This window comes from Mycena indigotica (genome assembly GCF_014461135.1).
Source record: "Mycena indigotica strain 171206Taipei chromosome Unknown Mind.scaff0025, whole genome shotgun sequence".
In the NCBI taxonomy this organism is placed as follows: Eukaryota; Fungi; Basidiomycota; class Agaricomycetes; order Agaricales; family Mycenaceae; genus Mycena; species Mycena indigotica.
In genome coordinates, this window is record NW_023503024.1 from 96,654 (window position 1) to 117,769 (window position 21,116).

A 21,116-nucleotide genomic window follows, 5' to 3' on the forward strand; every position below is an offset into this window, starting at 1 on the left:
CCGACACTGTTGGAACACACATTCTGCTTGCGTATAACGCCGAAGAGAACTCGAAGATACCACAGCTCACCTTCCCCTGTCTCACGCGCTTTGCTGGGCCATCGGCACTAGCTGAAAACTGGCTACTGCATTCGCCCATCGAGCATCTGGTGATCCCCTGCTTCGCTGTGCCAGATGGCATGGTGAGAGATGTTCTGCATGTCATCAACGCCGCCAACCTCACATCATGCGCCTTCTTCGTGGACGGGTGGGACGCGGCCAGTGCGCCATTTGCCGCTCTTGCTGCCCATGCGCCAGGCATCAATATGCTCACTGTGTTTACCAATGGAGATGGTGGTGTGGAGGCGTACGAGGTACAGTACTACCCTGCCCCCAATTGAAATTGCTGAGCTGTCACAGGCCTTCCTGCTGTCGATCGACCCCTTCCTTGCGCAACTGACCAGCTTGTCGACGCTGCAGCTGCCAAGCTCGGGCCGTCACGCTGCGGAGACGAACCAACTTGCGGACTCGGAGGGCACTACTTCAGAGATCACGCATCTCCGCCGCTGGGCAAAGTGCTGCCCGACTCTGATCTACGTCAGGCTCAGTAAATACTGGAGTTGGGCGGCACACATGGGCACATGGCTCAACCCGGACAAAATTGATGGGACGTGGCGGATTGGTACGGACTCGGAGGTCGGCAAGCACAAGTCCAACTCGGAGTCTGACGACGAGAGAGATGTTGCTGGTGACGCCACGTGGCACAAGCGCTTGCAAGAAGTAGAGGCAGTGATGGGTCACACTTTATCTCTCGTTTCATGCACCCTTCTATGAGACTTCCTCCAAGGTTTAATTGCACTTTTCGAATGAATATAATTGATCCTGATTTGTCTAATAACGAGCGAACGCATGGCCATATGTCATTATCTTACTCGTCAACGCAGAACGACATTAAGCGCTGCCCGTGAACACCTGCAGGAGCACCAGCGTGAGTCCGCGCACGTATAATGTCGGGCATTAGATGCGAAACAAGTCGGCTGCAATGGGAAATGGACATCACAAGTTCGACACTCGAGATCAGCGGTTCAGAAGAGCGGATCGTCAAGCCCAGTGAAATGTAGTTTTGCTGATGAAACGTTCTTGGAGGGAGATCGCAGGGGGGATGGTGCCAACATCGTTGCTTGTCAGTTGCTGTACTGGCTCCCGTCAGACCAAAGAACGACAGAGGAGAAAGACACATTTGTTCTACCAAAGCCTCTGGTTTTCGCGTTAGTCAGCGGTGCTATACACTGGCAGTTAGCGTCGAGGCCTCACCGCTGCATGTTCCAGCCGTCATGTCTGCAAGTGATAGTAGGCAAAGGAGCTTTCAAGCCACGCGCATAGGATTTAGCGCTGGGGGACAGGTGTCGCAAGCAATTGGTTCAGAGAGGGCATTGGCAGTCACAGCTGTTCGTCGTTCAAGTTGTCGTTTTTCGCGTTCTCATCATCACGGCGACTTGCTGCAGGTCGGCGGGTGAATGCTCAGAAAATGCAAGGACAGTGAGCCACGCACCTGCATTCACGTATTGGCTAGCCTCCGTGGATATCGCCACCCGCTCTTGTCTTCCATCCCCAGCCAAATCCAAGTTTGGCGCAATCTTCCAGCGAATCAGCTTGGCCTCTGGATTAAAACAAGGCCATAGGCTTACCAAAGACCCAGGGCAACGCGCTCGAGGCTCCGTGGAGTACTGCGCTGGATGCGCGCTGCACTGCACGTCGTCGTGGAGGCGCTGAGCAAGCGTGTGAGTGCTGATCGGCTCTCGGCTCAGCGTAACACCGTGACGGATGCGTATCACCCGTTCTTCCGCTCCACGACGACGGGCGCGTGAGCGCTGTGTATAAGCAGCCTCGAGGGGCCATGCTTCCTTCCGCATCTTCTAACTGCTGGTGCGTCGCTCTAGTCCCCCGCTCATATCCCCACGCTGGCAGCTTCCACTCGTTAGCTCACCAAGAGCCAGTGTTCCAACCGCAGTGCTTTCGACGGGGAGGGGTGCAGAGGCGTTGGCGCCAGGATGGAAGCGGAACCAGAGGTATGCCCCGTACGATCTGGGGCGCAAAAGAACTCCGTGGGTGGTAGTGGGAAAAAGATCAAGGTGCGTGCTCAGCGCTTCTTCCTGTTCGCATTCTCAACAACAAGAAGGTGGACACATTGGCCGACCGAGCGCGGCTTGCATGGAACTGGCGATTGTCCCATGGACTGCTGGTACTCTTTTCTCCACTACCCCCGCAGTGCGCCGAACGCCATATCTACGCGATGTCAACTGCTTCACCTCAAATCCCCCGCTGGTAGGCTCGGATTCCACTCCCTGAACTTCTCTATCGCGACAGCCGCTGCTTCCCTCACCACCCAGTGCTCCCATCCTTGCCGTGTCTCGTCGGCAGCCCAAAGAACACCATGCCTACGTCATCAAATCGCGGAGCAAGCGCCACGGCCAATCGTTGTGCGGCTCGTAGACTCTATCCGCCACCCTTGCGACAAGCCGACACGCGGACTCGCGCCACCACTTGGACTCGATGGACACCCTGCGAATCTCCGCTGAGTGGGTAGTGTCGCGGGACATGTCGAGGCAGGAGAGAATCGCGTTGCTGCTTCTCAGCGCCGTCGTTGCTTGCAGTCGAAGGAGGAATGGGACGGGGCCGTCGAGTCCTCTCGACGTAATAGGAGCGGCTCGTGGTCGCTGTCAACGTCAGTCGTCGCCGTTTCGTTCGGTGTGTGCGAGTAAATGGCATGTTGGGGGTCGCCGTATGTCCCCGAGCTCCGAATGATCTGGTCAATGGCTGATGCTAGCATCGCCTCCAATTCTCCATCTCCGACTCGATACGAGCTTTGAGCTGCGCGCCGCGCGGCGAGGCACATAGCGGGGCCAAGGTACCGCCAAAGCGGGAACGGACTGGTCGTGATGGATGGTTCGCGGAGCATGCGACTTGGGGAGATCCTAGCTTGGAAAACATGACCAACGCTTCAACTGCCCGCGATCGGCCCAGTTTATACTGACCTGCGCGACGAGCAAGCAGGCCAGGGCCGCTGCGTCGACTCGGAGGGAGACGTGCCATGCTGCAACGAACGTGATGCCGCTTGGATTCGTGTCGCTAGATGGACTCAGTTGCCTTGTGATTCTGTATATGTCGTACGAATTTTTTTCCCGCTAGGAGTTATTCGTATCTGTCACGAGGCCTCGTGACACAGGTCCACGTGCAGCCCACGTAATATGTGATTGACATTCCGCTTCTTGCTCTTGACGCTCATGAGTCAGATTCCACAGAGGCCCACCCTTGAACAAGTGCCGCCATGGTGCAAAGTAAGTTATCATCCTTCAACAAGTGCTTACAACTAGCCCAAAACCCGTAGCAAATCGCTCTGGCGGCCTGCTCTCCGACGTGCTCCGTCCCTGATTTCAATCGATTTCTCCGCGTATGGACAGAAGCAAGCCCTACAGTACGCTCCACACTACTTCCTGTGCTCTTATACGTCTTTGATCCCGCTCGAATTCCTTCGCCAGTGGCGCTGGAGACTGGCGCAGCTGGATACCCTCTTGCAATGGCCTGTGTGCGTCGGGTCTGGCGAGCACTTGTGCAATTATCCTTTAACAAGACAGAGGACCCGAACGGCATCATGATGGACCTAGTTCAAGTCGTTGTTCCTTGGTACGACTTCTTCAGCACCTTCCATGCTTCTCTCGACATCCCCATCAATGACAATGTTGGCACACAAATAAGCGCCACCCAGCTTCGCGCCGAGCTCCTTCATGGCTTCATACGCTTCATGAACTCATTACACTCTCGTGACCCCCAGAGTGGGCCTTTCCAGTCGTGGGAAACCAGGCACGAGCAGTTTCTCTTCGACACCCCGATGGCTGCATCTTGTTATGCAGGCATGGATGCTGTTCATGTCCGAGCTTGCACATGTCAAAGGGCATCCCGCTCTCGAACCCATCACCACCTGTGTTCAGCTTCTGCCCCAGAATGCCGACCGCGGCCATCTATCGGAAATCATCAACAGCATCGATGGGAGTTTGAAGGGTCTGTTCACATTTCTCAAGGCTCATCTCCGCGTTGTCCGGTCTATACTACCGCTGGGCAACCCCGCGACATTGATAGCCCTATTTTATCCCCTGGGCCTATTCAAGATGCTGCATGTTCTCTCAGCAATGACATCGGAACCGGAATCACCACCTGCACTCATCAACCTGGCAAGTCACACGACCGCAGACGAACTATACTCGTGCCGTCTGGCGGGCGATCTTCTCCCTATGCTGACCATCTTGTATGGGGTCCAACCACCACACCCGGACGTCCATCATGCTCTGTGGGCAGAGACGGTGCGCCTGATGCTGGAAGTGGTCGATATCATGATGCGCACCCATCCACGTGTGATTCGCTATGCGCTGAGGCAGGACCTCCTACGGCATGTGCTTCCGTGCGTGCGCCTTCTGCCCGATGATGCCATTCTCGCTGCATTTTCCAACATATTCTCACTGCTGATTCCCGCTGCGTTGCTCCACCGGAGTGTGCTCCCTGCGCTTGCTATTAGCATAGAAGTCCTGGAGGCTGAGACTGCTCAAAAGCCGCTGTTCCAGCTTATAAAAACGTCAACCCTTGGGCCCATGTGGACGAAGATGACGGGGCTTGTTGGAGACCACCACAAGATTTTCCTCCGGTGTGAAATGCCTGCAGAGGTCAACCAGTTCTATGGCCACGACCATTATCGTGCATGTGATAATCCAATTTGTGGTCTAATCAAGGATGCATCTGAGTTCCGCCGATGTTCGGGCTGCCTCTCCTGCTGAACGTGTGGACGTGGTCCATGCGTGACCCGGAGTCGCACGCCAAACTACTGCAGGACAACCCGGATCTGGATGTGTGGCGTGACCGTGCGCGGCGGAGCCGTGGGCGCCTTCTGCTATATGTGATCAGTGTGTCGATTGGCCCGGAACGCACCATGGCTATCCTCATCCCGCTGCGCATGAACATGTCATTCCTTGGCGACATGGCAGCGCGTTTGACGCGGCGCCTCACACGTCGAGAAGGGGGCATGGCAGCAGAGCTATTGCAAATTCAGCAGGCATTCATCGATAGTGCTGACAGGTGGCCGAAGAAGTTGCTTGATATATTCCAATACTAGCGCGTAGCGAAGGTCTCACCTACAACTTGAACCTATGACTTCCTAACTTCAATAGACGCAGTTCTTCTTAGTATTGCGTGAACACAAGCCAGATCGATTGCTGGAAGACTGCACAGCCCTTCCTATTATACGGCGGGCTCGCTAGCCGCGCCGTGTAGGAAGGAAAACTAGGAGCTAGTTGTAAGCGGAGCGGACGTGCACAAGGAGGAGAGGCTATATAGCACTCTCGCAAGAAACTTATGCACAGCGTGAACCAGTAGAAAAGACCAAGAGAGCAGCAAAAAGGATCGAGAGCGGGATAGCGATACCAATCTAGGTAGACGAGTGAGTGAAAAGCCCCGAGCAAGAAACATGACGATCCACTGGTTCGTCATGCTGGCAGCCGTTATTCGAGTCGTCATGTGGAGGTGCAGGCCGCGGTGGGAAAGTCCCCCGCCGCTAGCTACCCCTAGTACTGCCGCGACCACGCCATATGGGCAAGATTCGAGCTCTGCCAGTGCGCTGTGCATAGCCAGCAGAGAACGTCAGTCAGCACTCAGATCGGAGGCAGATAATCATGCGCACCTGCCCTTTGGCTTCTCTCCTGGCAGTGGCTTCTCGTGAGTCGTGACGTTGCGGAGTTGTACATATGCATGGGAAGTCGTGAGGAGACCCAGAGCTGTCCAAACACCACAACGTGCTCGCGTAGTTTGACTGCCAGCTTCCGCTGGGTCCGCTTGCCGCAAACGCCCTTCGATTGCCTATGACGCTGCGGTCAGTGTCGTTAGTACGCAGCAGCGGGCACACACAGGGCCCTCTGTGCCCATCTCTCCGTCAAGCTAAGATCTGTTGGCTATGCCGCGTGGCACAGAAAGTTGGGTCGTGCCGAATAGCGTGCCAGGCGAAAATCTGGCTTGTTTTGTCGTTCACTTTGGCGAAGATAAGTGGACCTCACCCAGCGGAAAGAGACCACTACGCACCTTACTATCCCAATGGTCTCTTCCACCGAATCTCCCGCCGCGCGCCACACCTTGCCCATGATCTCGACCTGCTGATTCCACCTTTGGCGTTGGCGCAATCTTCTCATGAATGAGCCCGGATTGTAGATGGAAACAAGGCTATACACGCACCAAAGCCCCGTGCCAGACCGCTTGAGCATCGGTCCAGTACCGCGCTGGATGCGCGCGCTGCATTGCGCGTCGTCGTGGAGGCGCTGCGAGAGCGTGTGAGCGCTGATCGGCTCTCGGCTCGGCGTAACACCGTGACGGATGCATATCACCGGTTCTTCCGCTCCACGACGACCTGCGCGTGAGCGCTGTGTATGCGGTGCATTCGGCGACTTCGAGGAGGATCAAGGAGCTCCACTCTGGCGCCAAAGGATAGAAGGATGGCATTTCCGGATACGATGCAGTGATAATGACGCTGATCGGACTGGTGCGTGGAATACAGCATATGCATGACCGCTCATGTGCCTTAACGTTGCTATCTAGCTTGCTCGACCAGCTGCCGTTACTGCGCCTCACCATCTATCCGTGTGGCCGGCTTTGAGGGACAGGCTCTATTGGGCGATCGGATCGGTTCGTGGCGACCACATCTTCCCTCAACGTGGCTGGTGCCAGTGCACATGCGCACTGGCACATGGAGTACATGCGGCAAATTCGCCTTCTCTTGTCTTGAGCCATGGCCTCCGAATCGTATCCACCTTCAAGCGACCACTTCTTCTCCTCAAGGCTCCTTCCTACCTCGGTGGAATGCGAGCACATCTTCGCCTTACTCCGGAACCGCTCCACACTGTCTTCAGGGCTAAACGAGATCAGAAGCTTTCCCGCGAAGGCTACTCCGGACTTGCTGAAGTACGAGGCGACAATCGCGGAGGTGCAGTCGATCCTAACGCGGTTGCGCAACGAACAACGTCAACTCCAGCGCTATGCCCAGGCCTGCGCCAGCATCTTTTCCCCCATCCGTCAGCTTCCGCCTGAACTGCTGTTGCCCATCCTCAAAGACTGCGTCAGCGATATTCCAGTAAATGCACAACCCCACCTTGACATCGACACGGACCGGGGCGCTGCAGCACGCTTTGCTGGACCGCCACTTGCCATGGACTCGGAGGACAGGCTGATGTTATTCCGGGCTGCAAAACAGGGCTGGGTGCTCCTCTCCACCGTCTGCTTGTATTGGCAGAGGCTCATCTTCGGGGCCCCCCACATCTGGGCGAATATCGAGATCATGGGACTGAAACCTCAATATGATTTGCTTGTGGCGGAGTTTGTGCGCCTCACTGTGGCTCGTGCTGGAGACGAGCTGTCGCTCGATGTTGTGGCGAAGCTCCATTTCCCTGCATGGCCGCCACAGCGCCACACGCTACAAGTCCTATGCATGCACTCTACCCGCTGGCGATCCCTTGTGCTGATAGGAAATCACAGCGACTTCGGGGCCCTTGAAGAAGCACGGGGCCGGCTTCATCGCTTGGAAAGCGTCGAAATAAAGTTCAGTGCCTACGACAACCATTTTATTTCGCAATGGGATGTCCTTCGGAGTGCCCCGGTCCTGAACAGGGTGATCTTCGATATCGGCAGCAACTTAGGGCCGCCGCAGCTTCCGTGGCAGCAGCTCCGTGATATTAGGGTCACTTTTACGGACTCGACTGCAAGTTCCAATGCGCTCTCCTTCTTGGAACAATGCCCCGCATCGTGTACCATCACAATGTATGGTGCAATAAAGACATTTCATGGGTGGCCGGACAGCGGCGGTGCTCTCCACTCTGATATCTCAAGGCTCGTGGTAGTAAACGATAACCCCGCTCGCCTTCATCTGTATTCCCATTCCAAGACCACTCTCCTAGGAAAGCTCTTCGGCCGGCTTGTGCTGCCAAATCTGCGCACACTGAAATTTGCAATTGCCGACGCGGGGCTGCCTGCAGCACCGTGGGACGCTAAGGGCTTTCGAAAGCTCGCCAGCCACGCCGAAAACCTCACGACACTTCAACTGTGCAACATCGCCATTCCGCCCGTCGCACTGCTGGCCGCCTTGCATGCTGTGCCACGCCTCGGTGAACTCTGGGTGGAGGACGTCGAGCTCTGCGGCGGAAAGAATCCCGTGGTGCTCAACGACACTGTGTTTGCGACGTTGCGCGACGACATGGCATTGGTGCCTATGCTTCGGAAGCTTAGTGTGGTGTCGTACTTCCAGTTCAAAGCGGAGCTCCTTGCGCAGTGCCTGCTCGCACGGGCCCAGCTGGTCACCGATGTGAGCTTGGACGGTGCAGTCCAGTTTTCCTTTGAGGCTTGTGTGCTTGTTGAGACGTGCGATGAGGATGCGTATATTGCCCGTGCCATTGAGCTGATTGAACTTGTGGAGGATGTGTTATTTGCTGAGATCAGTCCAGAGGATGAGAGATTAGAGATTGGGTTGTACTACGATGTTGCCAAGTGGCGTGATGTGTGCATAGTCACTTGAAGCATGTAGCTATTGTACACCGGCACATATGCAACAGAATCATGTTAAATGTCTCCTCGGACGCGTATTGTGCAATGCATTGTAATAATACATGGTAGATCCAGTTTGACAGGCAATTTAGCTCCTACTAGGCATAATCTAACTATGTGATATCATTTGAGCCCTTAACTATATGTCCATATATGCAAATTTATTGTTCAGAAAAGAATATCTCAGTTGGCATGAACTTCTAAGCTTAACCATATACCAACAACACATATCCATATCAACCTTGAATCTCTAGTATATGAAAATTATACCCCCAATGTCCCACCAGGTTTCAGGCTCTGTCTGATTTAAATTTCCTTTTTTGGATTCCGAATAAGACAATGATTCCTTGTTCTGCATGGCAATCTAAGGTTAGTCAACTGTTCAAAATAACTTTATATAATCATCTCATCATATATACCATGTTTGCTGCTTACTTAAGTACTACCTTTATGGCTCTAAACACAAGATTATAATTTGTCATATACGAAAAGTCATCTATCATCAATACCAAGAATTACAGAAGTATATAGTAATGAACAGAAAAAAAAACATTGCATATTCTATCAGACTTTACCAGATCTAGTCATCTTCCTCACCATCTTCCTCACTGTCACTATCCCCCTCCTCCTTGGCGTTGAACTGTGGATCATCAAAAAGATCGTCCAAGTTCATCTCCAAATTGGTTGGCACATTATAGTCCCCCAGAACCTCATCCTCAAACTCCTCCCACTCCTCGTCGTCTAATTCCTTGAATGATGCTGGGACACGACCATTGGTCCAATGGGGCGATGAGGAAGAGCGACACCATTCTGGTAGTAGTGCGCACGAAGTCGAGCAGGGAGTGTGTTGTAGAACTCGGGCTTGAAGTAGTCAATCGGAACGTTGCGCGGAAGCCGTTCATGCCTGAGCAGGCCTTTGTAGTTGGGGTCAGCCATTTCCGGAAGCTTTCGGGTACGGAGGCTATAGCCGTTGTTGGTTGCCGACATAAGCTTCATATGGTCCTGGTCGTGGTAGCGGAAAAGTCGGTAGCGTTGTCACTCCGTTCTTCGCGTGGATTTATAATGTATTCGCCATCGATAAGCTCGTCGTCGCTATGCGCACAGGGCTCAAGGGCCATATTGGCTACTGTCTCGCCCCACCCATCATCAAGTATTGCTTGGGTGCGGCGTTGCGCATTCTGAGAAGCAAGAATGAGAAAGGCCAACTAAGGGAAATGAATGTGCTCACATCTTTACGCCGATTCTTTGCATTCCGGATATCTCGATCTCGTTCTAGCCCTCCCTTCTCCTTGGCCCCAGCGTTGCGCTTGATCACATGCCAGAAGTAGTGGCGATAGAGGCGCCCAAGGAACTCAGAATCCGACAAGGAAGTGAGGTCAATACTGCCTCGCCAAAATGCGGCGCGAACAGCAACCGTTGGAAGATCTCGATGGCAAGGTCTTGGTGGAAGGTGTTGTATATACTGTTGGAGTCGTCGTCGTAGTCGGGGCAAAGCGCTTGAGACCCGAGTTATAATACATGCCCAGGATCACTTGTAGTTGGGCACGAGGGACCTTGACGATAGCCTGACTGATTCCCATCTTGCGATTTTCCCCAGTTCGGCATGCTTTGAGAAGCTCGCGTGAGTCGTCATCAGGCGCTTGTTCGTCCCACTAATTGTCTTCAACTGATCCTCCCAGTCCTCGGGAGAACTGAAGCGGCGTCGGAAGTCGGCACGCTCAGCAGAGGATGGACCGTCAGGCACGTCCATCGCGGATTTCATGCCGAGGAGGATATGTAGAAGGGTATTCAGTCCACGCTATTGGCAATTAAGCATAGGAAAACAGACATATATTGGGGACGCACTTGGATTGACCGCTGCGACAGGTTCAAGTCTTCATCTGCAATACGCTCAGGATGCGAACGTTTCTTTCGCCGTTCCGGGCTGCCTCTTTCTCCTCCTCCTCAATCTCCTCAGCCGTCTTTTGCCGCTTGCGCCCGGCGCTTGTGGCGTCGGCGACCCTTCCCCTTCCCGCCCCTCGGGCCCACCCTCCGGCTCCATGTCATCGCGTGTGCGTTTGCGGCTCGAAGGTGCCGAGGAGCCTGAACTTGGCCCTGGCCCTGGGACTGGGTCTTGCTCCATCGCTGTGCTGGTTGAGGTTTGACCAGCATCTTTGTGTGCAGATGACCCAGAAGACCCAGCTTGAGAACGCGAAGACTCTGTGTGTCGATGAGAGTGTGGCGCCCTGCTAGCCTTAAACGAAGCTGTCTTCTTCCCAGAACTCTTCGCAGCTGAGCGGGCCATGAAAGTTGAGTGTAAGACAAAGAAAGGGCTGAAAGAGACAATCTGAATGATATCAGATTGTCTCTTTCAGCCCTTCGTCTTTGTGGTTGAACAAAGAATGAGCAAACCGCAAGCCGACACGTGTGGTCAGCACGGTAACTTTGCGGCTGTCACACGGTAACTTAACTCTCAAAGAGTTGTTCCGAGGTGCGCAAGGCTGCCAGCCTCTGCCCCATTCCACTCGTGGTGCCCGTAGCCTCCCGGAATTCCGGGAGGCTATGAAATGCCGGCGGTGTGAGCAACAAAATCGACAAAAATAGTCGTTTCCTGGTCTGTCCCAGACTGCGGCTTATCAGCGGCCCTGAACGACAAGTTCTGTGACGGCTTACTTTGTGGCGAAGGCTTTGGCTTGAGCACCTTACTTTGGCCACCGGAGTGTGCCATAATGGCCAAAGAGGCGGTGAACTCAGAGGAGGGAGAACAAGCAACGAATGTGAGATGAAGAAACGAGTGGCGAGGGAGGAAAGATTAGAGAGGAGAGAAGAGAAGGTGCGGATCCACGCAAGATCCACGTTATTTTTTTTTTTACTTCAGTCGTCTGACGATCGACAAAGGCCCGAAACTGCTCGGCACAATTATGATTGGGAGATTGCTCGGTGGGCAAAACTACGCAGCTCAACCTCCACGGTGCTCACTGACTTGCTCAAGATTGATGGTGTATGTGCCCCTCCTTGCATTTATAGACTTCCAATTGATGTTTGCATAGGTCGTCGATGTGTTAGGGTTATCATATCATACCTCTCGTGAATTGAATCAGGTTATCGACCAAAGCTTGCCCAGCGGCCGTCCGATCTTTGAGCGAGCGCCATGAAATTGTCAGTGGGGGTGAAGCCTTCGATGTGTTCTTCCGTCCTATTGTTCCCTGTATCCACTCCCTCTTTGGTGATCCAGACTTTGCAAACCATCTTCTTGTCAGGAAGGGGGCCGGCCGGGCCCACGTGACGGTCTCCTGCCAGTCTGACAAGTGTGGGGAAGATGGTTCAACCCCCATACCCAGGTAGTTGGCAACCAGACAGAGGAGGTGGTACCTCTGCAATAGGAAGCAGGGTAGGGACGACTCAGGGCGGCTCGGGACGCCCCGCTGTCACATCGGGTGACGGCGGTGTCACGGGATACGCGTAGTCGCCTAGAGTGTCCTACCCCTGCTGAAGGCAACAAGTCCGTAGTCGGTGGTGAAGATGATCGTGTACTTAGCTCGGTGGAATAAAAGTTGACTCGAACTCGGAGTGGCGCTTTCGCTCACGCTGGCTCAGGACTCGCAGATGAGGGGAGGAAGCAAGCAAGATAAGATTCTCTCCTATCCGCGCTGAAACGTTGCCCGCGATCGGAAGGGGTAATACAAAAAAAAATGAAATAAGTACTGAGTCCATATGTAGGTGATCGTCCACTCCGTCCACACTGCAACCTGACAACCGGGCTTAGGACAAGTCGAATAGGGTGTACTCGCTGCCGCCAACAGCGTTAGCATCAGGTTGACCAAGCCTGAGCTTGTTCCACCCCAGTCCCGCCGAGTCGTCAAGCGCAGGCACAGAAGAAGCTTCTGATATGATGAGATAAGAGGGGGAGTTGAGAGAAAAATGGAAAAAGGTTGAGATGAGGAGGTTGGTGGAGAAAATGATGGCTGTTAACGCCCGAGATGCACGACGCGTGATATGCGCGTGACCGCGGATGCGACGTGGAAGCCAAACGGCACTTCCACACCGCTAGGAGCCCAGGGACCATTCCTCTGGAAAGGAGCCATGCCAATGTCGACACTAAGGAGTGTTTGACAATGCAACAGTAAGGAGCTCTCTTCTGGACCCTGTGGTTGTCTAGGGCCAATTGGGCCCGCTGTCAAGGGCGTCCGGCGGCGCATCATGATCCCTGATAGCGGGTCATGATGGCTTGATGGCTGAATAAAGCGCGATCCGTGATTATGTCCCTTCTCTAGGATATTAGTGTTGTTGCTTGTGAATTATGAGGGCTTGTCAAGCCCTAGGGCTCTAAGGGTGGTGAGGGCCCGATGGGCCGTATAGGGCCCGTCGGCCCGACCCGAACCGTGACACTTCTCCTGTCTCCCGAAAAACACTATTCGGACAACAAGATGATAGACCATATCTACTATGATATGCATACGGGCAAATGGTGGTGGAGCACTCAGGTATGTGTTGTCAAGTTCTTGTCATGGTAGTTATCTAACAGTGACGCTCAGCGGGCGCTCGAGAAACTCAAGCCAGGGGCGACCATAATACCGATCATTATCTCAACAGATAAGACGCAGAAAACGATGTTCCGCAACAAGGCTGCCTATCCAATATATCCCACGATTGTGTCAGGGGAAACCCCGATGCCGTCACTTGATCCCATCAAGCGCCGCGTCTCCGCTCGCGTCTCCGCGCCTCCGCTCGTGTCTCCGCGTCTCCGCACCCTGACGCTCTCCCTCCACTGCCCGCACCACATCCCACATCCAGTGATCCCCAGTCTTCGACTTCCCTGGCCACCCCTTTCCGGGTGTCTCTCCGCCCCGGCGGAGTCACTATCAGGGATCACTAATGCCATCGGAGACCTCTCCGGATGTGGACGCACCACTTCCCTCCGAGACCTTGAGCCTATGGCCTTCTAGCCTCTCTGGGCTGTCACTTATCAAGGTCTCCCTACGATCTCTACCTGCTGGACCTCTTGGGTGTCCCCAACCCATGTCAGCGTTCGGGCTTATGTTCGGATGGCTGAGCCTTGCCATGGCTCCGCTCTCCACTCCGCCACCACGGCCCCCGTCATCGGGCCTTCCCCTGGGTGAGGCCTACTGCCGTTAAGGCTCGTGCCTACTGCAGCGCCCCAGGCTGCACGCCCTCACATCTCCACCTCTCTGGAGACGTCCGGGGACGTCTCCGAGTGACCCCTGTCGCTACCCTCCAGTGGTCATGGCTGGCCGCCATTCCCATTGGTCCTCTTCGACACTCCCCGGCCCTTGGGCTGGACCAGACTCCTTCCCTTTCCGCTCCACGCCTTCCCTCTCCGTTTACGGCCGTCACGTCACGGTCACACACCGGAGTCGATTCCGATTCCGATTCCGATTCCGGTTGTCACGGTCACGGTCACAAGCGGAGACGCCCAGAGGCAGCCTGGACCTCCCGAAGCCCTTCTTAGGCCTTCTAGGGATGCCTGGGCCCCTCCCTTGGCATCACGGTCCCAAACCTGCCTCTCCGGAGCTTCAAGGGCTACTCGACACTCACCTAGGGTCCATTAGCGATGCCTGACTTCTCCCATCCGTCATCCGTCGCTATGCAGTCACTCTATCATTACTCCGGTCACTGGTATATAGTAGTGCACCTGGGCAGAGGGCTCCTTGGCTTGTTCTCTAAGGATTCCCCCTCTGCTCAGGTGAGTCTGTAGCGTCCCTTCCTGTTGTAGTAGTTCACTAAGGATTCCCCCTCTGCTCAGGACTCTGATTTCGAGCCTCGCGAGGTTGCCCTTACAGATTGGCAATATTCCCAAGGACATTCGTCGAAAGCCCTCTCGACAAGCATATATTCTCCTTGGTTACCTTCCCACAACTCATCTCGAGCACATCAAGGTTGCTGCTGCCTGTCGTCGCGCGCTGGCAAACCTGTACCATGCGTATCTTCGCAAGATACTGGCACCGCTTGAGAATGCTGGTCTAGAGGGTATTGAGATGCGGACTGGACACGGTAAACTTCATCGTGGCCATCCCCTTTTTGCCATCTTTGCAGGCGATTATCCCGAACAATGCTTGGTGACCGGAGTCCAAAATGGCGAATGTTGTGTCTGTCCCTCTCCGACTGATGAGCTTGGGGACCTGACAGCACTTTATGAACCACGGGACCTTGAGGCCGTATTGGCTTCACTAGCGAAGGCAGAAGGCGATGTCACCGAGTTTACGAAGGCGTGTCGAGAAGCGGGGATTAAGCCGATTTTCCAGCCACTCTGGGAAAAACTGCCATTCTCCAATATATTCCTGTCTATCACCCCCGATGTCCTGCATCAGCTCCTTCAAGGTGTGCTCAAACACGTCTTCAACTGGGTCAAGACCGCTTATGGCCCTGCGGAGATCGATGCACAGTGTCGACGCCTGCCTCCAAACGATAATGTTTGGTTATTCCTTAAAGGTGTCTCAAACCTGTCACGTATCTCTGGGATGGAGCATGGACAGATCTCTCAGATTCTACTGGGTCTTATTATTGACTTGCCACTGCCTGGAGGTCAATCTCCAGTCCGTCTAATTCAGGACATGCACCCAATTTTTTGCGAGCAAAACCTGGGCCACTGCCCACCGTGTGTGTTGCGCGCAAAAACTGGGAGAGACTATAGCAGGATTGTGACATGCTCTGTGACAATTGATATATCTTGTATATCTTTTTGAAGTTGAAAGATATGACTAATCTAACTACATAAATAAATCAAGGAATCACCATTTTTTCAGGCCGAAGACCGGGTAAACATCAGGGTGGCTATGTGACCCATAAAAGGGATATTGATTGGAATAAACGTCAAATTGATGGTTCACCATATAATAGATATAATTATTGATCTTCATCAAAAATCGTTCCACATTGATCAATTTATCTTGATGCCATCAGCAGACATTAGATAACCTACTAAAACAAGGAAATACTAATAAAATAATCTTTTTGTTTAATGTAACATGAGTGACAAAATGACCTCCATGCTTTGTCATGAGCAACTGCCCAATTTTTCGCGCCACAGCGGTGGGCAACTGCCCAGGTTTTGCGAGCAAATCTGAGTGAATGGGCTGTCCAATTCGGGCTGTCCGCGCAATTCTGGATTTCCTTTATCTGTCCCAATATCCTATCCATTCCACTGAAACTCTCAATAAGCTTGATGATGCTCTCCGATGTTTTCATTCAAACAAATCTATCTTTATCGACCTTGGCATTCGCGAGCACTTTAACTTTCCAAAGCTTCACAACATCTCCCACGAATCAATGCTCATTAATTAAGCTCTATGGCACCACAGATAACTACAACACCGAGTACACTGAACGGCTTCATTGATTTTGCCAAGGACGCATATCATGCATCGAATCGAAAGGACGAATATTTTCAAATGACTCTTTGGCTTGAGCGGAAGGAAAAGATACTCTGGCACGAAAAGTATATCTCTTGGCGATAGTCCGGCCCACCTTCCCCTCCCAATCGCCATTCATGTCTTCACATCACCAAAACTCCATCAGCAAATGGAGTTCATATCGATAGTGTCGTGCACATGTATGGTGCTACCCAGTTCCGACAGGCCTTCACAGCCTTTATAATCCAGTTCAATCATCCTGATTTCTCAAAACGACAAATTACGACTCAGATAGAGACCTTTATTTTCCCATTTCAAAAAATCAATGCCTTTCACAAGGGTCAAATTCTGGAACGATGATGTTTTTGGATGGGAAATGAGCCTCCAGGTTCTGGATGTTATTCATGCGAAGCCATCATATACCGATCAGCGTGGGTGTTTGGTTGGTGGTCGATTTGATACTGCATTGGTAAATCTTGGAAAGGGTGAACATCTTGGGGTTTCTGGTTTGTGATCATTGCCTGGATTATACAGTTACTAATTTACTCTATAGGATATCAAGTGGCACGTATTCATCTGATCTTTAGCTTATCAGATCGCACTATGGCTTCCGTTTTCCCCAATCAACAACCTCCCAAGCATCTTGCATATGTGGAGTTCTTTTCAAAGTTTATGAACAGGCCAGATGATGTTCATGGAATGTACAAGCTTACTCGACCCATAGATTGTGTGGCACAGATCATTTCTGTCAACGACCTACGACGAAGTGTCCATCTTTTCCCACAATTTGGTCCTGTGGCACCAAGAGAATGGACAAGCCAGACAGTGTTAAATGATTGCTCCAAGTTCTATGTCAGTTGTTGGTCAGATAGATACTGACCCATTTCAATCAATTCTGCAGGTCACGGTCACATCAGATTTTTTGGCCGAAATATTTCGGCCGGTCACGGGTCACAGCCAATTCTTTTGGTCCCAAACCGTCCCAATTCGGACAAATCTCAAAATTTTCGCGCCTCCAGCGCGCTGAATTTCCTATTTAGGTAAGAGGTCACACAAAATTCGGCCCGCGGCCGAATTGAACCTTTCGGCCAAACGGTCACGGGTCACAGGCCCGCTGAATTGAACGAAATGGGACAGTATGCTTATGTAACAACTGTGTAACTTTGTTTTTTCTACTTCTCTAAATAACTTCTAAAGTAACAGTTTTTATGATGGATTATGAGTAAATAGCAGCAAAAGCAATATTATCCAATTTAGCACTAAGTTATTCTAATTAGCTCCCAATTAGGAAATCTGGGTTTTCCTGATGGTACACCACCGCCTTCACATTCTAGCAATCTGGAAATCAAGGGCCTCGAAAATCTCCCGTAAATTTCTGGCAATTCAAACAAGGAATTCAAGCAACAAAACTACACAGAGGACTTAAGCAACGCATTCAGTCTCGCACGCATGCGCTCCACGTTTGCGATGCGCCGCTGCATGTCTGCCAACGCGGCCTCAAATGCGCCGGGCCCGCGTTTACGCAGCTGGGAGATCGCCGCAGCTTGCTGCTTGTCCACCAAGAGCAGATCGTTGACCTCTGCAACATTCATTCCTCCACAGCGGTGGTCGTATCCGAGCCCACTGGGGAGCCCCCACATCCCGCGGTCGGGAAGCACCCGCACCCAGTCCCAGCCGCTGCGCAAACGAACGTGATCGAGCAACGGACACAGTTGGCCCCAACGACGGACGACAGCTAGTTCGCCGAGGATGCGCAGCTTGAGCGATGCAAGCGGGGTGTCCTTGGTAGGGTAAGAAGTGAGAAACATGCAGATGTCGAGCGACGTCAAGCGGTGCAGGGCAGGGAGAGAGTCGGGCACAGAAGACAGGAAGCGCTGTGGAGACGGTGAGTAGCCTGATAAACCAGAAAATACTACCCACATCATAGTCGGGCTCCGCAATCGGAGTCTTATCGAGTAAAAAGGTTACAAATTGGACCTTGGGCATGTGCGCCGCGAGCGCGGGCAAGAAGCTGGTGTTGAGGCTGCTGACGAAGACGCTGCATGACTCCAATCGGGCGGTCTCGAGTAAGCGCAGCGCTGGTTTTGTTGGCACGTGAGGACCAATTGAGCGGTCGCAGGAGAGGATGACATGGCAGAGCTGTGTATGGGATTGGCGCAGCCAGAGCTCTGCCAGTATTGGCGGGCCGACAAAAGTTTGAAGGCGTGGAAGAGAGAGCTCTTGAAGTATGGGCTGGCCAGTGTCACGCAAGGCGAGATGTGCTGCGCTTGTGTGGATCCTCAAATTGCGCAGAGAGTTGGAATGGCGGGCGACAAAAGTACCGCAGCTGGGACCGATATACGGAATGGCACAGGTATGGAGTCCAGGGAAATGGACGCCAGAGGTGATGACGAAGAGCATGAATTCCCAGGTGTCGGTACAATGTAGGACCTCGAGACGGACCATTTTTTCGATGGCACTAAGGACGAGGTCAATATTTGTGAAGACGAACTCGCTAGATGCCGCGAATTTGGCCCTATTGACTTTATAAGTACATTATCCGCGAGAGAGCAGTTGAACGACGCACGCATAAACCTTGCGGACAAATCCAGCATGCTTTGCGCTCCCAGCTAACGTTGCCAGCAAAGACATCGTCCGCGAGGTCCGTTTGGCGTCGCCCATATCAAACACAACGCTGCGATACAGATGCGGCTCAGTTGCGAGCTGAAGACGTCGATTGGCCAGACAGACAGCCGCGAGGCCGGCTGGAGAAAGGTTGGGCGATGTTTGCGAGAGGATGGCAGCGAGGAGCGCGTCCATGGTAGCTGAAGCGAAGAGCGAAGAAGAGTGCGTCATTCCTTGGGACTTTCCGCAGGACGCGCACAGACCATTTAGACTGCACGTGCATGCTTCAGCATCAGTTGCGCAAGGCTGTGCATCTAAATGACCATTGACAGAATCCAGCCTCGACCAGACTCATCGCAGTCGCCATTGCCAGTGGCCTTCTTGTCTTTCATGACTCCGACTGAGGACGGGATGTGGATCCGGACTGAACCCATGCAGCGCGGGTACTAGTAAGAACAAAAAAAGACAAGTCAGTGCCGAAACAGCAAATCGCACGTCGCTGCGCGGGGTCGAACGCGCCTCATGCGGACAGCAATGGCAGTAGAGCCGCATTGGGACACCCTAGTTGGGGATTCAACTTTGACGGCTGGAAGTGGCTGGGATGACGGTGCAAAGGCGGCAGGAAGCTACAGCGGCGCAGAGTTTGAAAGACCGAGTGTGCCGCCAGCGTATGTACGTGTTCAGGCGGAACACGTTGGAAACGCTGGAGCTAGTGCTGGAAATGAGGGCGGCGATGCCAGTGGGGAAACGGCGGGGAGGAGAAAGGGAGAGAACAAGCGACCCGTAGGTGATCTTGTGATCGGAAATTGGAAAAAGCAACATGTTTTCGAGTGGGAGCTGTCATGCGGTCGAGAAGGGAGCAGTCACCGTTGGCAACACGTCTTATAGCATGCCCACCGCATTATAAGACGCGGGCAGCATGGCGCATCGGGCCTGACTGGGATGGCACGGCACGCTGGCGTTTGTCAGCGACGAAGAACGGGGGACGGAAAGGACTTGGCTGGGAGACGCACTTTACTATCGCGAGATCGACCCCCGCTCGCTTGCTGCTAACGCTCTTCCGATGCCGATGACGCTGCAGTTGGTCAACGGTGGGCACACTGAGTCCTGTCACTGACGATCCTCCCCGGAGTCATGTGAGCTCTTCCATCCGCCAAGCTGGCCGTGTCGCACTATACAGAAGGTTTAATTGCCCACTGTAGCGCAAATCAGTAGACCTTATGAGTAGCCCTGTGGACGAGTCGAATCAGCGTGGCTCGGAGCTGAAAACAAGGCCATAGGCTTACCAAAGACCCACACCAGCCCGCCTGCGTATCCGTCCCGTACCGCGCTGGATGCGCGGGCTGCACTGGGTGTCGTCGTGGAGGCGCTGAGAGAGCGTGTGAGCGCTGATCGGCTCTCGGCTCGGCGTAACGCCGTGACGGATGCGTATCACTCTGTCTTCCTCTCCATGATGACCAGCGCTGGGTAGGCGCTCCGTTGGGCGGCCCCGACTCGATGCGCTGCCCTGCTTCCTTCAGCGCGGGCTCTTCTCGTCACCGGTGCGTAGTCCGCGTCATCGATTCTGGATCTGACTTGGACCAAGGTGCCTGGTCCTCCAACACCGACTTCCTGGTTTCCTGAGTAGGCTTTAGCGCCCTTACGATAACGCTGCAGCACGTGCGTCGTGCGCCGACTTCCCAAATCCCCTCTTTCTCTGGCTCTCGCGTGAGCCTCGAGTTGCTCCAGCGTATTCAACGCCCCCGCTCGTTGGCACGGCCGACGCAATCCCTCAAGGCTGGTTTTGACCGCTGCTGTGAACCCGGTCACGCTGAAGCCTTGCTTGCGACATCGACTTCTGAGGCAACAAGGCCAGCAGTCGGCGCGGTAGCTGTTCCTCCTCCTCCCTTCATCGCCGACTCCTCCTCCTCGTCTCACAGCACATCTCCAAGCGAAGGTTCTCCTTTCTGCATCACTCGATTCGCTTCCGCGCATATCTGCCGGTTCCTGGGCCCGTGGGAAAATGATCTGATCGACAAGGATTTCCACGGCACGCGTCGAACGCGCCATCCTCATGCTCTCGATCTCACTAACAACAAACAGTGAGGACCAGAGTGAACGAGGGAGGGATTACTGGAAAATGTACGCTTCCAGCGTGTCCCGACCCTGGGGGGGATTCGCCCAGAAGAACGACATTGCCTTCGGGAAGACTCGGAAGAGTGCCAGTGTGTGGTGTGTCGGGGTCCAACGACGTGTTTTGGCTAAAAACCAGATTAGCTAGGACAACGGGAGACAAAGGTCAGCAAGAGCGCACCAACAGCTCGTCGGATGCGATACTTAGCAGGACCGCGCGGCGCATGCGGGACGTCGGCGCAGCAGATGGTGGCTGAGAACAAGCTGCATTTGACGTGACAGTGCGATCACCGCTGGTCCGTGCGCCGCACATCAATCACAGCCCGACCTTGCTTCTTTTCCACCACCTTTCCCTCCTGCTTGCGCATCCCATGCTGGACTGTGACGTCGTCAACATTATCCTGTGGTTCTGTCGGAAGAGGAGGACGGAGGCGGAGAGCAGTGTGG

The 21,116-nt window shown here is 53.7% G+C and overlaps 4 protein-coding genes across 4 annotated transcripts; 3 read left to right on the forward strand and 1 right to left on the reverse strand.

Annotated features, from left to right (window-relative positions):
- Nucleotides 1-3,263: 3,263 nt before the first annotated feature.
- Nucleotides 3,264-5,140, forward strand: MIND_01432600 (uncharacterized protein; the record flags this gene model as incomplete). The annotated part of the gene is made up of 5 exons (XM_037370705.1): nt 3,264-3,317; nt 3,368-3,565; nt 3,611-3,907; nt 3,969-4,725; nt 4,773-5,140. 5 exons carry the CDS (start codon nt 3,264-3,266, stop codon nt 5,138-5,140), a joined length of 1,674 nt encoding a protein of 557 aa, XP_037212883.1.
- Nucleotides 5,141-12,929: 7,789 nt separating this feature from the next.
- On the forward strand, nt 12,930-13,529 carry MIND_01432700 (uncharacterized protein; the record flags this gene model as incomplete). Its single annotated transcript, XM_037370706.1, has 2 exons — nt 12,930-13,067; nt 13,119-13,529. 2 exons carry the CDS (start codon nt 12,930-12,932, stop codon nt 13,527-13,529), a joined length of 549 nt encoding a protein of 182 aa, XP_037212884.1.
- A 3,833-nt stretch (nt 13,530-17,362) lies between these two features.
- On the reverse strand, nt 17,363-18,924 carry MIND_01432800 (uncharacterized protein; the record flags this gene model as incomplete). Its single annotated transcript, XM_037370707.1, has 4 exons — nt 17,363-17,827; nt 17,874-18,468; nt 18,520-18,828; nt 18,881-18,924. The coding sequence occupies 4 exons, from the start codon at nt 18,922-18,924 to the stop codon at nt 17,363-17,365; spliced, it is 1,413 nt and encodes a 470-aa protein (XP_037212885.1).
- Nucleotides 18,925-20,054: 1,130 nt separating this feature from the next.
- MIND_01432900 (uncharacterized protein) lies at nt 20,055-20,642 on the forward strand (the record flags this gene model as incomplete). Its single annotated transcript, XM_037370708.1, has 2 exons — nt 20,055-20,142; nt 20,185-20,642. The coding sequence occupies 2 exons, from the start codon at nt 20,055-20,057 to the stop codon at nt 20,640-20,642; spliced, it is 546 nt and encodes a 181-aa protein (XP_037212886.1).
- Nucleotides 20,643-21,116: the final 474 nt, after the last annotated feature.